Source organism: Apodemus sylvaticus, chromosome 6 (assembly GCF_947179515.1).
Source record: "Apodemus sylvaticus chromosome 6, mApoSyl1.1, whole genome shotgun sequence".
Taxonomy (NCBI): domain Eukaryota; kingdom Metazoa; phylum Chordata; class Mammalia; order Rodentia; family Muridae; genus Apodemus; species Apodemus sylvaticus.
The window spans coordinates 38,724,463-38,740,433 of record NC_067477.1 but is presented as its reverse complement, the minus strand read 5'-3'; the positions used below and the strand labels follow the sequence as shown (position 1 = coordinate 38,740,433).

At 44.6% G+C, this 15,971-nt stretch overlaps 1 protein-coding gene across 4 annotated transcripts in view; it reads right to left on the bottom strand.

Annotated features, from left to right (window-relative positions):
- Zfyve1 (zinc finger FYVE-type containing 1) overlaps positions 1-7,305 on the bottom strand; it is a 54,587-nt gene extending 47,282 nt beyond the window's left edge. Inside the window, exons 1-2 of one of the 4 annotated variants that reach the window (XM_052185487.1) lie at positions 7,079-7,305; positions 4,593-5,486 (exon numbers count right to left, since the gene is read on the bottom strand). In XM_052185487.1, coding sequence (XP_052041447.1) covers positions 4,593-5,075 — 483 coding nt within the window. In that variant the 5' untranslated portion in view covers positions 5,076-5,486; positions 7,079-7,305. The remainder of the gene's footprint in view (positions 1-4,592; positions 5,487-7,078) is intronic. The other 3 variants (XM_052185488.1, XM_052185489.1, XM_052185490.1) reach the window with 3 other exon arrangements.
- Positions 7,306-15,971: the final 8,666 nt, after the last annotated feature.

Genomic DNA, 15,971 nt, shown 5'->3' with positions numbered 1-15,971 from the left:
GAGAAACTCTGTGTCAAAAAAAAAAAAAAAAAAAAACAAAAAACAAAAAACAAAAAAAAGGAAAAACAGGAGCCTTGAGCAACTCAGCTGCACATATCACACTCAAACAAAACCAAAAACAGATAAAGGGCAGGTGTCTCTGTAGAGCTAGGTCTATCCCATTAGGTTTCTTTCTATCTTTCTAATCTCTTGTTAAGAAACATGGACCATCTTGGCATGGTGGCGAACATCTTTTATCCCAGTACTCAGGAGACAGAGGCAGGAGGATTTCTGAGTTCTACAAAGCAAGTTCTAGGACAACCAGAGTTACAGAGAAACTGTCTCAAGAAGAAAAAGAAAGATGGACCATACGTACAACTACAAGGCAGGCATGACAAGTCTCTGCACTGAGAAGGCTAGGACAAGGTTACAAGTTCAAAGTTAGTCTGAGGTCCACAGAGAGACCCTGCCACAAACCCTAAGAGGGTGTGGAGAGGTAGCTCAGAGGTTGAGAGGGTGTAGCACTCCTGCACTAGTGATTGATTCCCAGCCACCACTTGAGATGGCTCACAACTGCCACATCTTCCAACACTGTCTTCCAGCCTTCTCTGATACCTGCACGCATCTGACACACATGAACTCAGACAATATCAGACACATAAATAAAAGTAACTTTTTCAGCCAGGCGTTGGTGGCACACACCTTTAATCCCAGCACTTGGGAGGCAGAGGCCAGCGGATTTCTGAGTTCAAGGCCAGCCAGGTCTACAGAGTGAATTCTAGGACAGCCAGGGCTACACAGAGAAACCCTGTGTGTGGGGGTGGGGGGGGGGGAGGAGTAACTTTTTCATTTTAAAAAAAAAAAATTCCTCAGGATCTCCAGGCATTTAACAAATAGTTGCTAGGGAAGGGAAGATATTTCTTTAGTGGTGTAGCTACTGATAAACTGCCTATACGCCTGTAAGTATCCCTAAATAACTACAATGGTTTAGGATAGATAGATAGATAGATAGATAATAAAAGGATATTTTCTTTTTAAAAAATAATTTAGTTCTGCCTGCACATATATCTGTGTGAGAGTGACAGATCTCCTAGAACTGGAGTTACAGATGGCTGGAAGTTGCCATGTGGTTGCTGAGAATTAAACCGAGGTCCTTTGGAAGAACAGCAGTGTTCTTAACCTCCAAGCCAACTCTCCCGCCCCATAAAAAAGTGATCTGAAAGTGATAATACTGCCAGGCAGCGGTGGTGCATGCCTGTAATCCCAGCACTTGGGAGGCAGAGGCAGGCGGATTTCTGAGTTCGAGGCCAGCCAGGTCTACAGAGTGAGTTCCAGGACAGCCAGGGCTATTCAGAGAAACCCTGCCTTGAAAAAACCAAAACCAAAACCAAAAAAGAAAAAAAAAAAGAAAGTGATAATACTGAGATTTTTCTTCTACCCTATTTGGGGAAAAATATTTTAGGAGAATAAAACAGAGGTAAACAGATGGGCGGACTGCCTGACTGAACTGGGAATGTAGGTTTGTGGGTCAAGTGAAGCAAGCCTTAGGTTCAGTCCCTAGCACCTCATAAACCAGGCTTTGTGGTACAACCTGTAATCCCAACAGTAAGAAGTCAGTCAAAAGAGATCATAATTCAAGGGCAAGCCAGGTGTACTAGCACACACCTTTAGAAACAGAGGTAAACTGATCTCTAAGTTCAAAGTCAGCCTGGTCTGTCTACATGGTGAATTGTAGGATATCCAAAGCCTGTGAGACCCTGCCTCAAAAGAAAATTCAAGGCTATTCTTTATTGCAAAGAGTTTGAGGCTAGCATGGGCTACACTAGACAATGTCTTTAAGAGTCTCCAGGAAGAAGAAAGGACAAAGAGGAGAAGGAGATGAAGATGGCACAGGTGTGGTGGCAGGTGCCAGGAACCCTAGTGCTGGGGGTACAGTAAAGGCAGGAGCAGAGGCAGGAGGATTCCAAGGGCTTTCAGGCCACAGTCTAGCTTAAACAGTAAGCTCTATGTTCAGTGAGTGACTTTGTCTTCCTGAGTAACTTAACATCTAGCTTCAGACTGCAAACAAACACACACACACACACACCAGAGATTGGGGTAAATATTAACTTAAAATGAGCATGTACCTTAAGTAAATGCTTATTTTTAAAAAGTGTCTTGTCTACACCATATTCATGAAAACTACTGGCTCATCAAAATCTTCTTCTCGCTTTACATACCATGAACTGTGACTTTCAGAGGCTGGCAGTATACCAGAACAAACAAGAACTATCCAGATCCAGCTGCTCCATTTATAAAATATTTAGTCCACAGAGTTGCCCAATTAGAGCATAATCCATAATGAAGCCATTGCTGCTGACAAAGGAGGCAGAATGGGATCTGGGTCAGTCTTCCATAACTCTATTAGCTCCTCTCAAACCAATAAAGGGAAGTCTGTGCTAGTAAGAATGCAGCAACAGTGGGAGCGAATAGCAGTCATGACGTAATTCATGTCCACCGGCTTACCCACATAGGAAAAGGGGAGAGGTAAAAACACTGAGGGGATAACTGGGAAATCTCTCTGTTGGTGACTTACATCAGAGTTCCTCCCTCTAGAGACTGAGTCATCACCAAATACTAAGTCACGGGGCCACCAATACCACAAGGGGACTGGCAACAAACCAGTCCAGGCCATGAGGCTCCAGGCCCCGTATGATAAGTCATTCCCACTCCTGCTCTCTCCACAGTTCTATTTGAAACACAAGGGGCTAGTGTGAGGCTGAAGTAGCGTACTGTGGCTGCACAGTCGACGAGCGCTGAGCTACAATGTGAGTTCAACACTGACAGTCAGTCTCCCCTTGACAGCCAACTAAAGGACCTGCCTCAAGATGGCGCACCCAGTAAGGAGCTTGTCGACACTGAGTTCAATCCCTGGGAACCACATGGTGCAAGGAGAGAATCAGCTCTTACAAACTGTCCCCTGTCACATGTCTCCCCTGAGACATACATGCAAGTTTTTTTTTTAAAGCCAACTTTAAAAACAAAAACAAAAACAAAAAAAGCTAACACTACATTACCCTAGCAGGGAGTGGGAGCACGGGCCTTTAATCCAGCACTTGGGAGGCAGAAGCAGGTGGATCTGGGACAGCCAGGGCTACAAAGAGAGACCATGTCTCAAAAAACAAAAAAACAACAACAAAAAACAAAACAACAAAAACAAAAAACAAAATCCAGACTGGAGAGATAACTCAGCCAGAGGTACTGAATTCAATTCCCAGCAACCACATGGTGGCTCACAACCATCTATAATGGGAGCCAATGCCCTCTTCTGGTGTGTCTGAAGATAGCTACAGTGTACTCACATACATAAAATAAATCTTTAAAAAAAAATTACCCTTTCCACAGTCATTCCTGATGGTCACAGACCACCATCTCCCTCCCAGCTTAAGGGACATACCTTTCTCCCCAAGTGGGACAAACCAAAGTCACTCTGGAAGCCCTCCCTGGCTACTACTGATCACAAGTCACTTAAGAACTATTTCTTTAATAATACATGTTTATGTGGAGTATTGTGCACATGGAGAACAAAACAGACTGTTGCATCCCTAACTAGAATTACAGGCATTTGTGGGCCTCCTAATAGGAATACTAGAAAATTGAAGTTGCAACACTGAGCAGTCTGGCCCCACCCACACTTGATCCTCATATCCGGACACTGAAGTTCTGGAAGTGGACCCTATGGGAAATAATGGGGTAAAGGTCATCAAAGTGGAGCCCTGTGATGGGAGGGGTGGCTTACTGCCCTCCCACACAATACCCAGATCCTCCCAGACTTTCCAGCCTCTAGACCTATGAGCAAAATGAACTTTATTCCTCATAAGTTACCCAGACTCAGGTATTTTGCTATAGCAACAGATAATGAACTAAGAAACTTGCATAACTGAACCAAAAGAGGCCATCTGAAAGAATACTGTCTTTGTAAAAGATTTTTTTTTCCCTTCAATGCTAAGGATACACAGTCCCATATCTGTAACATTATTCACAGTTTTCTACATATTCTCCTCCATGTTTTAAGCTGTTTTAAGCAGTTTTTTCTACCACTAATGACAGTACTGGCAGGCCACACCCTGCAGAGGCTCATTTCATTCTCACAACCACTGTTCCCATTGTATAGATGAGAAAACTAAGGTTTAGAGGAAAGGAAAATGAATTTGGCTGAAGATTTTCTAGCTGTTAAATAACTAAATCTTAACTCTTCAGTCCAGCACCTGAAGAGGCTGAGGTAGGAGCATCACCAGTTCAAGGCCAGCCTGAACTACCCAGCAAAACCCTGTCTGAAAAAATACAAAAGGTAAGCCAGGTATAAAGGCTCACATCTACAATCCCAGCACTTGGAAAGCTCAGGCCCGAGGACTGTGGCGAATTCCAGGCCAACTGTGCTACAGAGTGAAACTTCTCAAAACAAAACTGACAACAACCTACCTAAATAAATTTGACTCCAGAGAGCTTAAGGCTTCTGAGGACCCGGCTCCTACCACCTCTAGGAGCACTGCCTCCTTCCTGACTGATCTGGAGAGCAAGTTCCCAGCAACAGATGGAATACAGACAGGAGTCCCCAATGGCTGGTGACTTACCTGGATCTCTTCGTTTTCATCTACCAGGAGGAAGCTCACAACCCTCTCTGTCATCTTCTTCCTCTTAGTCTCCTCATCCATCTCTTCCCCTTCCAGGGACTCCTGGACCTTACTGACATGGTACACGGTAATGGGGTGTCTTCTCTTGTTACCCCCTGAATGAGTCCTCTTCTGGCATTCCAGGCAGAGATTGATTTTGCAGGTCTGGCACCTCACGGCTGCCCTCTGCCTCACACCTGGCGAATGCCCATTGGGGCCCTTGCAGGGGTCACAGTAAGGGACATGGCCGGCTTTGAGTCTTATCCGCTCATGGTTTCGAAGGCGCTCCTGTCGGTGGAGTTCCTCCTCACAGCGGAGACACTGCAAGCTACAACACTCATCACATTCGAAAACGGCTTCATCAGTCCCGCTGCAAGCATAACTCTCCTGGCACATGAGCCCCGGATTTAGGCCCTTCTCTGTGAGGGAAGTCTGGGCACTCATAACTTAGACTCGTCTGGAAACCACCCACCCTACAACAGTCACTACTGTACTTTCCCAGGAATGAAGGAAGACAAATGCTTTGAGGGTTCTGAACCCTTTAAAAAGGAAAACCTGTCTGGCTAAGAATTTTTACACATTCACCAATGTTCAAATTTTTAATTATCTGCCTCCAAGTCTCTCGTACCAGCAGCAGTGTTCACCGAGTTTGATGGTCTCATCCTCTGCAGAGTGCAAAGAACGCTGTGGTGGAAGTGAACTTGACAGTCTCTGCCACACGCTGAGAGGGGGGCTGCTGGGTTCACAAAGGTCAGCTCATCGGTTGGGCCTCAGCTATAAAGTCAGAGTGATGACAGAGCAGGGTGAGGGGCTGTTCGATTTACTTGGACCTCAAGCCAATGTTTCAAGGACTACCTAGAACAGAGAAAGAAGATTTTACTCATCTGGGGGAAAAAAACAGAAGTGTATCTTAAACTGAGCAAACAAACAAACAAAAAAAAAAGAGCACCTAAATGCTAGGCCAAAACCAGAGAGAGGCCTCAGTCATGCTTCTAAAACCTACAGTGGCTTATTCCAGGACTAGAAATGTCATCTCAAAATCATGGCTAAGGATCTCCCTTTTGAAAACAATTGCCATGCTGGGTATGGTGGTACACCTGTAAATCCTGATACTCAAAAGGCGGAAGCCTGGATACTAAACTAACCAGCCTAGAGGCACCTGCACAAGGGAAGCAGAGGCAGGTGGATCACTGTGAATTCCAGGCCCGCCAGGGCTACACAGAGAGACCCTGTCTCAAAACAAACATGTCTAACAACAAAACATTTCTGGGCCCAGAGTTTCTAAAAGATTCTGCAGGTCTGTTGGTAAAATGCTCTGCTCATTTTATTCAATTCTGAGTCAAAAAATGACTAAACAGTTTGTAGGAGGCTAGCCCTCTGCACCTGCTCCTTATATGTGAGAAGTGGAAAAGGTGGTCTGTAAAGAGCTAAGAAAAACTTTGTAACAATAAATGCAGACCTCTCTCAAAGACCTCCACAAAGCAAATTATCCTTATAAATGGACTCTTTCAGCTCGGGACAAGCAAAGGACTCTAAAATTAACAATAGTCGCAAGTTCATGTTCAAAAACAATAAAACGATGACTGTGCTTCCTTTTGTCCCTTCTTTCTACAGAGGAAGAAGAGAGCTGGGCGCAACAGGAGGCAGAATTCCAGCACTACGGCGCACAGCACAGCCAGGCCCTGTAGTTGAGTCAAAACAACTCATTTCTCTTGTCACTCAAACACTTAAAACAAATCAAATCAAATCAAAAACTTGGGGAGACAGGAAAGGGGGTTTGCGGTCACTACTAAATGTAATTACACTCCTATTACTCCCTATCTTTGCCTTCTATTCCAAGAGCACAACTAGTGTAAAGTCCTCCTTTCAGAAATTCACTCCTCCCTTACAGTAACCAATCTATCCATCTGATCTTCAGATAAACAAGGCAAGAGAGTAACCCGGGGACCTTATTTTCACCTTAACCTCAGACGTGTCCAGTCAGCTCCCAAAAGGGAAACAAAAATCAAAACTTGTCACTACTGAGAAAAACAGAAAACTAACCTTCAAAAGAACAGCTGACCCTCACCACCACCACCACCACCACCACCACCACCACCACCACCACCAGGCCAAGCAAACAATATGCCCACTCGGACCACCCCACACACACCTCGACGCCTCTCTCCAATCCAGGGTCCCTCACCCCCACCTTGCTCCTGGACACCACCACCACCACCACCACCACCCAAGGGGCGGCAGCGGCGCCGAAGAACAAAGGCGGCCCCCCAAATTTCACACAAACCCGCACATCCCGGAGCCGAATCCATTGTTTATGCCACCCCACCCCCACCCGAGCCGCACCCGTCCCCCTTCCTCCTAGGAGCGACTGGAGCCCCGGGACCAGTGCTCGCCTGGGGCTGGGCCAAGGCGCCCCCGCCCTCTCCGCCGCGGCCCGCAGAGCCCACCCGGAGCAGCTCGGCCAAGGCAAGGTGGTGTGGGGGACGCGGATTACCGACGGGACCCGGGTTGCTCTAGGGCCCCAGCGGATCCATCCTCAGCTCCATCTCCGCTCCCTCCTCCTCTGCTGCCTCCCAGGCTTCCTCCTCTCTTGTTGTCAGTTGAAATCAGCTGATCAGAGTGAACTTCTCCCAGCTCCGACCAACAGGAAGGCATGAACAGCGCAGCCCAGCTAAGGAGGAGCGGCCAGGGGCGGAGCTCGATGACGGCGGAGCGGGAAGGGCGCTCGCAGCCTTTTGGGAGTTGTAGTTTTCTGGTGGATTATCCGTCTGCCCTACAGCCCAGAAATACAGCTCCACATGACTACAATTCCCGATGGAAGAATCGCCCTTGCGAATAGGCGGAGCAGACAGGCCAGAAAGCATTTCGGGACTTGGAGTCTCGACCTGGACCAAGGTTTTTGCAGGTTGCAGCAACTTGTTTAGGGCAGTGGCCTGGGAAGAAGTATTGTAAATTAAACAAAAGATATGATGTTCTATATAACTAGGAAATGGCATGGCACATTACTATTGTACTTCTTTCCTTCAGAAATGCTCAAAGTGGAAAAATAGTAAACATTGAGAGGATAGTAATATGCTTAAGTATGTTTTGTTTTCCCTTCAAAGTTATTCAACGAACTGTTAATTTTGTTCCAGCACTATTCCTTTTCTGTCTTTTTCACTATAGAGGCTTCATAACTTCTAATTTTTAAATTGTGCAAGATAGCTAAAGCACAAATTCCAATAAAATTTAAGATTACAGTGTCTGATGTTAATACTATTGTCTGATTTTTTTTAATAATAGCTTTATATTTGTTTTATGCTTTCACTTTTTTCTCATTTTGTTCTTGAAACAAGAGTGAGAGGAAACACAATTCATGGAAAAGATACTAGTCTGCAATGCCTAAGAAAACTAACTACATAGGTCAGTAGGGTAATTCACTCAGTCCCTCCATAAAATAAAGGAATTTTGCTGTGTAATTTCTGATAGTTCTGCCAATCTTCTTTCCCCGCCTCCCCCCCCCCCGCCCCCCCAGACAGGGTTTCTCTGTGTAGCCCTGGCTGTCCTGGAACTCACTTTGTAGACCAGGATGGCCTTGAACTCAGAAATCCGCCTGCCTCTGCCTCCCAAGTGCTGGGATTAAAGGCGTGTGACACCAATGCCCTGAGGTTCTGCCAATCTTAACATATGATTTTTATCTTGATAATGGTTAACTGGAGAGAGAAAACTAAGTTTAAGTTACTTGCCAAGGTACACAGCAAATTATTGACAACACTGGATAAGACCTCATCCTCTGATTCCAGTAGGACACTCATTTGCTTCTGATCCAAAGGACATAATTAGATCAATAGTTAAGCCAAATCTACAAAATAGTGAATGAGCTACATACATGGGTTATATTACTGAAAATTATTTCTTCATGACACAGAACCAACAGTGGAAAACCTAAATGAGCTTTTTTTTTTTTTTTTTTTTTTTTTTTTTTTACCTGAACCATATCACAAACCAGGAGTGTAAGAACTACCCTATCTACATCTCATTAAAAAGTAAATGTGGCCGGGTGTGGTGGCACAGGCCTGTAATCCCAGCACTTGGGAGGCAGAGGCAGGCGGATTTCTGAGTTCAAGGACAGCCTGGTCTACAGAGTGAGTTCCAGGACAGCCAGGACTACACAGGGAAACCCTGTCTCGAAAAAAACAAACAAACAAACAAAAAAAATGTGCTGGGTGGTCATGGCACACACCTTTGATCCCAGCACTTGGGAGGCTGAGGCAGGTAGATTTCTGAGTTCGAGGTCAGCCAGAGATACACAGGGAAACCCTGTTTGAAAAAAAAAAAAAAAGTAAATATTTCCTAGAAATAAGATGGTGTATGTAGAAGAAGGGATTTTATAAAAGTTAAGCTAACAAGTTTTAAACAAGCCTGAGGTTGGTTGGCATGACAAAAGTTTTATCCTTAGGACTGCCTCTGTGTCTGTGGGTAGCTTTGCCAGATTATTTCATAACTTTGCTTATAAAATAAATACATTGGTCTATGTGTGTAGCTCAAAAGAGATTGTATACACAAGGCCCTGGGTTTGAGCCCCAGCACCACCAAAAAATGGGGTTAATATATGATAGGAACCAACATTTAGCATTTTAAGTTTTATTTCATTATTGTGTGTGTATGGGTGCAGGTGCATGTGCACATGAGTCAGGTGCACGCTTAGGCCGAGGTCAGTCTTAGGCATTATTTCTCAAGAGCCAGCCACCTTGTTTTGTTGGTTTTGGTTGTTTGGTTGGCTGATTGATTGGTTGGCTGGCTGGCTGGTTGGTTGGGGCTGGCTGGCTGGCTGATTGGTTGGTTGGTTGGTTGGATGGTTGGTTGTTTGGTTGGATGGATGGATGGATGGATGGATGGATGGTTGGCAGGTTGGTTGGTTTGGTGTGTTTGTTTATTTGAGATCTCACTTAGGCCGGATATTACCAAGCTGGCTAGACCTTCTGGCCAGTGAGCCCCCAAAATCCTCCTATTTCTGTTGTCCAGCACTTGGGTTACAAAAGTGTGCTACCATGCCTGGTATATGAATAGCACCAGTAGAATTCATATTTATTAAAATGAGACTTATTAAATTGGTGTCTTAGGGTTTCTTTTGCTGTGATGAAAGACTTTGATCAAAAATCAAGTTTGGAAGGAAAGGGTTTATTTGGCTTACACTTCTACATAGTGGTCTGTCACTAAAAGAAGCCAGAACAAGGACTCAAACAGGGCAGGAACCCGGGGAATGCAAAATGCCTCGGAGGGGTGCTGCTCACTGGCTTGTTCCCCCATGGCTTGCTCAGTCTGCTTTCTTATAGAATCCAGGGCCACCAGCCCAGGGGTGGCACCACCCACAATAGGTTGGACCCTCCCCATCAATCACTAAGAAAAATGCCTTATTGCCAGATCTTAGAGAGGCATTTTCTCAAGTTAAGCTCTGATGACTGACTTACACAATATACTCTAGGTAGTACAACAGTGACTGCTTTTACATTGGAGAGGCTGGAAGCACAGGAGCTTGCTCAGTCCATGAGCCCAGATACCTCAGTAGTCCTAGTCTGGCATTGAAGGCCGGCAGGATTTCTAGAAAAGCCATTGGTCTTCAATGAGTATTGGAAGGCTAAAGAAACTGAGATCTTTTGGCAAAGAATGGCAGCAGCAGTGGAAAGAGAGCAGAGTGCCAATGGCGGGGATGAAGTTGCCAGCATGAGGAAGATGAGCAGGGAGAGGGCAGGGGTTGCCAGACCCAGTTGTTATCTGGGCTGCCCCTGGACACTGCTGCCATGCTCAGGGTGAGTGTCCCACTTCCAGTTAAACTGTCAAGAAGCCTCCTCGCAGCCCAGTTGTGAACTGCACACCTTCAGTCCTAGCACTCAAGAGGCAGAAGTGGGCAGATCTCTGTGAGTTCAAGGCCAGCCTAGGCTTTTGATGGAGTTTCAGGTTAGCCAGAGGCACACTGTGAAACTGTTTCAGAGCAGAGGGGGGCAGAAGGGGAAGGCATAATGTCAACCTTCCCTCACAGGTACTGAACTGGTCAAGTTGACAACTAAGAGAAACCCTTATAGTAAGGATTTTATGTGAATTTAGAGGTTTTAACTTAGGTACCCAACCCCCAATCCCACTGTAAATGGTAACCTTAAGAAAAATTCCTCAGCTGGGCGTTGGTGGCACACACCTTTAATCCCAGCACTAGGGAGGCAGAAGCAGGCGGATTTCTGAGTTTGAGGCCAGCCTGGTCTACAGAGTGAGTTCTAGGACAGCCAGGGCTACACAGAGAAACCCTGTCTCGAAAAAAAAAAAAACCCAAATAAATAAATTCCTAAAACTGTGGAAAATAGATCCCTCCAGGGAGGACAACTATGGTGTAGAAGAAGAAAGTTGTTTTTGTTCATTTTCTGTGTATGCATGTGTGCCTGGGTGTATGCATGGGCAGTACACCAGCATGCATGAGCCCACAGATGTCCAAGGGCATGGGATTCCCTGGAAATGTGCTTAAGGACAGTTGTGAGGCTTCATGTTAGTCCTGGGAAGTCAGGCCCTCAGCAAGAGCCAGGAGTGCTCTCCAGCCCGAGATACAACTCTGTGTTATCTTATCTGTTATCCAGATTGGAATTCTTTGGGCACAGGCCCCAGATACTTCCTGGTCATGTGATCATGGTTCCTCCCCGGTCCTGGCAGCTCCTTCTTCCTCCTTCCTCTTTTTCCCTCCTCCTCCAATCAGGTCACTCCTAAAACACATACCTCTAATCCCTCCAGTAATTGGACATAGCCAATTTTAGTTAACTAATAGTTTTATATTAAGGAACAAGGTTTGTACAATAAAAGCTTGTAAATGGGAAGGGAAGTTCTAGGCTTTGACCTTTCAGTATAGAATTTAGCATTCTATACTGGAGAGATGGCTTAGTGGGTAAGAGAACTGACTTGCTCTTCTGAAGGTTCTGAGTTCAAATCCCAGAAACCACTTGGAGGCTCACAACCATCAGTAATGAGATTTGATGCCTTCTTCTGGTGTGTCTGAAGACCAGTGTAATCGCATACAATAAATAAATAAATCTTCTAAAAAAGTAGAATTTGGCCAGTGACACACGCCTGTAATCCCAGCACTCTGGGAGGCAGAGGCAGGTGGATTTCTGAGTTCCAGGCCAGCCTGGTCTACAGAGTGAGTTCCCGGACAGCCAGGGTAACACAGAGAAACAATAGATGGCAATAAACCAACCCTTAACAATTCCCCTTTTTTGTCTAACTAAAAAAGGCCTTCAGCCTGGTCTACAGAGTGAGTTCCAGGACAGCCAGGACTATACAGAGAAACCCTGTCTTGAAAAAATGAAAAACAAACAAACAAAAAAAGACTTTTTCTCTTATAATAATAAACATACCCTAGGAACAATTATGAAATTATTATGAAAATTATTAAGTAAAAGTTACATTCACATAATCCAGTCTGTTCAGTACTTGGCAACTCAGGAAAAAATATTCTATAATCTATCCTATCCTTGTGAGTTCAGAGTTCTGTATTTAGATCAATTTCTATCCTAACTTGTATTACATTTCTAAAATTACCTTCTCAGACTTAGAATATCCTTTTAAATCCTAAACAACTTAAGTTTATAGTAAGACTATACCTATTTAGTCATCAACCCCATCAGAGGCCTGAGAAGGAAATAAATATTACTTGTATGCAGGATGCACAAGGATGCAGCTTACAAAAATATAAAATAACAGAGACAGCTGACCATCAGGACAGTCCCCAAAATTCTCTATAGGGTTGGAACATCTATCTTCAGCCTTCTGGCTCAGAATATCTGACAGACCTTTTCTGAAGCAGCAATTATGAAGGATTTACTTATTCCATCTTGGCAGAGGTTGGCAATCAGCTTTCCTGCATCCATTTGTCCTTTCTGGATGGAATACTGACTGCAGATAAAGTTAGAGCTTTTTTTTTTTTTGCCCTGTGGCTAGGTTGCCACAATTGAAGCAACTTCATAAGGAGGCCTTTTGATGTTCTTCTTCCAAGCTGAATGGGGCTGCAGCCAGCAGCTGCCGTGTCTCAATGTCAAAAAAGACTTAAATTAATAGAAAAGATCTCGCCGGGCGGTGGTGGCGCACGCCTGTAATCCCAGCACTCGGGAGGCAGAGGCAGGCGGATTTCTGAGTTCGAGGCCAGCCTGGTCTACAGAGTGAGTTCTAGGACAGCCAGGGCTACACAGAGAAACCCTGTCTCGGAAAAAAAAAATAGAAAAGATCTTTAAATGCCATATTCTGTGAGTCTCTGAGGGTTTGAAGACCATCTATCTATTCATAGCATAACTGAACAAACAGACATTGCTTGTCTCCAGCTACCTATTATCTGTTGAACCCAGGATGTATATTTCTGTGATAATCCAGACTAGAGTTTGATTGACTGGCTAATAACTTGTATTGCTTAGTTATCCTAAACAGCTTGTAATAGCAATTATTAAAAGGACTGGGATTGGTGCTGGCGAGATGGCTCAGCAGTTAAGAGCACTGACTGCTCTTCTGAAGGGCCTGAGTTCAAATCCCAGAGACCACATGGTGGCTCACAACCATCTATAATGAGATCTGACTCCCTCTTCTGGAGTGTTTGAAGACAGCTACAGTGTACTCACATATAATAATAAGTAAATAAATCTTTAAAAATAAAAAGGGACTAGGATTAAGTCTTGTACCTTTAATGAGTTGCATAGGCAGTAGGACTAAGAGCTGAAACATGCATATATTATGTTGTAACAGAATTAATCTTTTTTTTTTTAATTTTTTCCAGACAAGGTTTCTCTGTATAGCCCTGCCTGTCCTGGAACTCGCTCTGTAGACCAGGCTGGCCTCAAACTCAGAAATCCTCCTGCGTCTGCCTCCCAAGTGTTGGGATTAAAGACATGTGCCACCACTGTCCGGCTACAAATGCACATGATTAAAAATTATAAAAATAGTCTAAAAAATAAAATAAGCCGGGCGGTGGTGGCACATACTTTTGATCCCAGCCCTTGGGAGGCAGAGGCAGGCGGATTTCTGAGTTCGAGACCAGCCTGGTCTACAGAGTGAGTTCCAGGACAGCCAGGGCTACACAGAGAAACCCTCTCTCGAAAAAAACAAAAATAAAATGACTCTCAAGCCAAACATGGTGGCACATGCCTTTAATCCTAGCACTTTAATCCCAGGTTGAGGCAGGCAAAGAAGATCTCCAAGTTGGTGGCCAGTCTGGTCTACAGAGGGAGTTCCAGGACAGAGAAAACAAACAAACAAACAAAATTCTTTTATTTATAAGCGCCTCTGTGTGTGTGTGTGTGTGTGTCTGTGTGCGTGCGCGCGCATAGATATATATATATACCACAGTCATGTGTGGTGCCCAGTGAGAGCAGAACTAGATTCCAGGTTGGTTGTAAACTCCCATGTGTAGTACTGGGAACTAAATCAGGGAGCAACACAAAGTACCTTTGAGCCATCTCTCCAGTCTCAAATTAATATTTTCTAAGAGAATTTAATGGAGAAAATAGTATGTCCTCTATCCTAGAGACAGGGTGCTACTGAACAGAGGGAAAACAGCCTCAATCTGATACTTACACAAAAATAAATTAAAAATGGATTGTAGATTTAAAAAGAATCATGGGCTAGAGAGATGTCTCAGTGTTCAGAGCATGTGCTGCTCTTGCAGAGGACGCCGATGTAGCTCCCAGCACAACATGGTGGCTCATGACTATCTGTAACCCCAGTTCCCCTTTAATCCCAGCACTTGGGAGGCAGAGGCAGGAGGATTTCTGAGTGCGAAGCCAGCCTGGTCTACAAAGTGAGTTCTAGGACAGCCAGGGCTACACAGAGAAACCGTGTCTCAAAAAAACCAAAATAAAATAAAATAAATTCCAATTCCAGGGAATCCAACCCCTTCTTCTGGCCTCTTTGGACTTCCACGTGCACATGCACATAATCCCACATAAGGGTATGCACAAACACATAAAAACAAATGAATAAATAAAAATCATAAAACAAAAAACCTCGAGGCTGGAGAGGTGACTCAGAGGTTAAGAGCCCTGACTGCTCTTCCGAAGATCTTGAGTTCAAATTCCAGCAACCACATGATGGCTCACAACCATCCAGAAAGAGATCTGGTGCCCTCTTCTGGGGTGTCTAAAGACAGCTACAGTGAGTGAGCGAGCGGGGCCAGAGCAAGAAGAAAAATTGTCTGAAGACAGCTACAGTGTACTTACATATAATAAATAAATAAATACATCTTAAAAAAAACCTCTAAAACATGAGAAAAACCCAGTGATGTGGATTGAGCAAAGTTCTGTTGCTTTTTTAAAAAAAATTAAAATACTTTTAAATGTATTTACCTATTTTATTGTGTGCATGTGTTGGGTGGGGCAGTACACATGCCACATGCCACAGCACACATAGAGGCTAAAGGACAGCTCTGTAAGGATGGTTCTCTCCTTCTTCCTTTATGTGAATCCTGGGGGCTGAACTCAGATCACTGTGTTCAGGCAGCAAATACCTTTACCCTCTGAGCCATCTAGCTGGCCTGAAGCTCTGCTCATTTTTGCTGTCTTGGAGGTTGAACCCAGAGCAACCTCCATCTTAGTGACTTTCTTACTACTGAGCTATACAGCATAGACCTTTTTTTTTTTTTTTTTTTTTTGGTTTTTTGGGATTTGGTTTTTTCCTAATATAGCCTGTATAGGCTCTGTATAGCCCTGGCTGTCCTGGAACTCACTCTGTAGACCAGGCTGGCCTCGAACTCAGAAATCCGCCTGCCTCTGCCTCCTAGAGTGCTGGGATTACAGGCGTGCGCCACCACCGCCCAGCAGCATAGACCTTTTTATTTTCTGTTTTGAGAAAAGGCCTTGCTTACCTGCCCAGGCAGGTAATTGAACTTCTGATTCTGCAGCCTCAGCTTCCCTAGAACAGGAGCTGGAATTGCATGGCTTTATCACCAGGCCCAACTAACAAAGACTTCTTAGATAGAAAACCAAAAATGTTAATTTATAGAATATAAAGTAGACACATTAGTTTAAATTAGGTCGTTTATGAAAGATACTAGAAAGGTCCATAGAGCAATTTCAGGAGTTGAAAGAATAAACCAAAAAACACAGACTCAGGAATGGTAGGGCATGCCTGAAATTCCAATGAAAGAGTTCAAGCCACCTTCAACTACATGCATAGTGAGCGCAAGGCCAGCGTAAGCAGGCTGCGTAGTCAGAGGAGAGGAGAGAAGGACCAGGTGGTATTCAGCACAGTAGTTTCGGCGTCATTCAAAAATCGCTCCTTCTGGGCCAGTGACATGGCTCGGCAAGCAAAGGGGACTGGCACCAAGCGTGGCGACCTGACTTA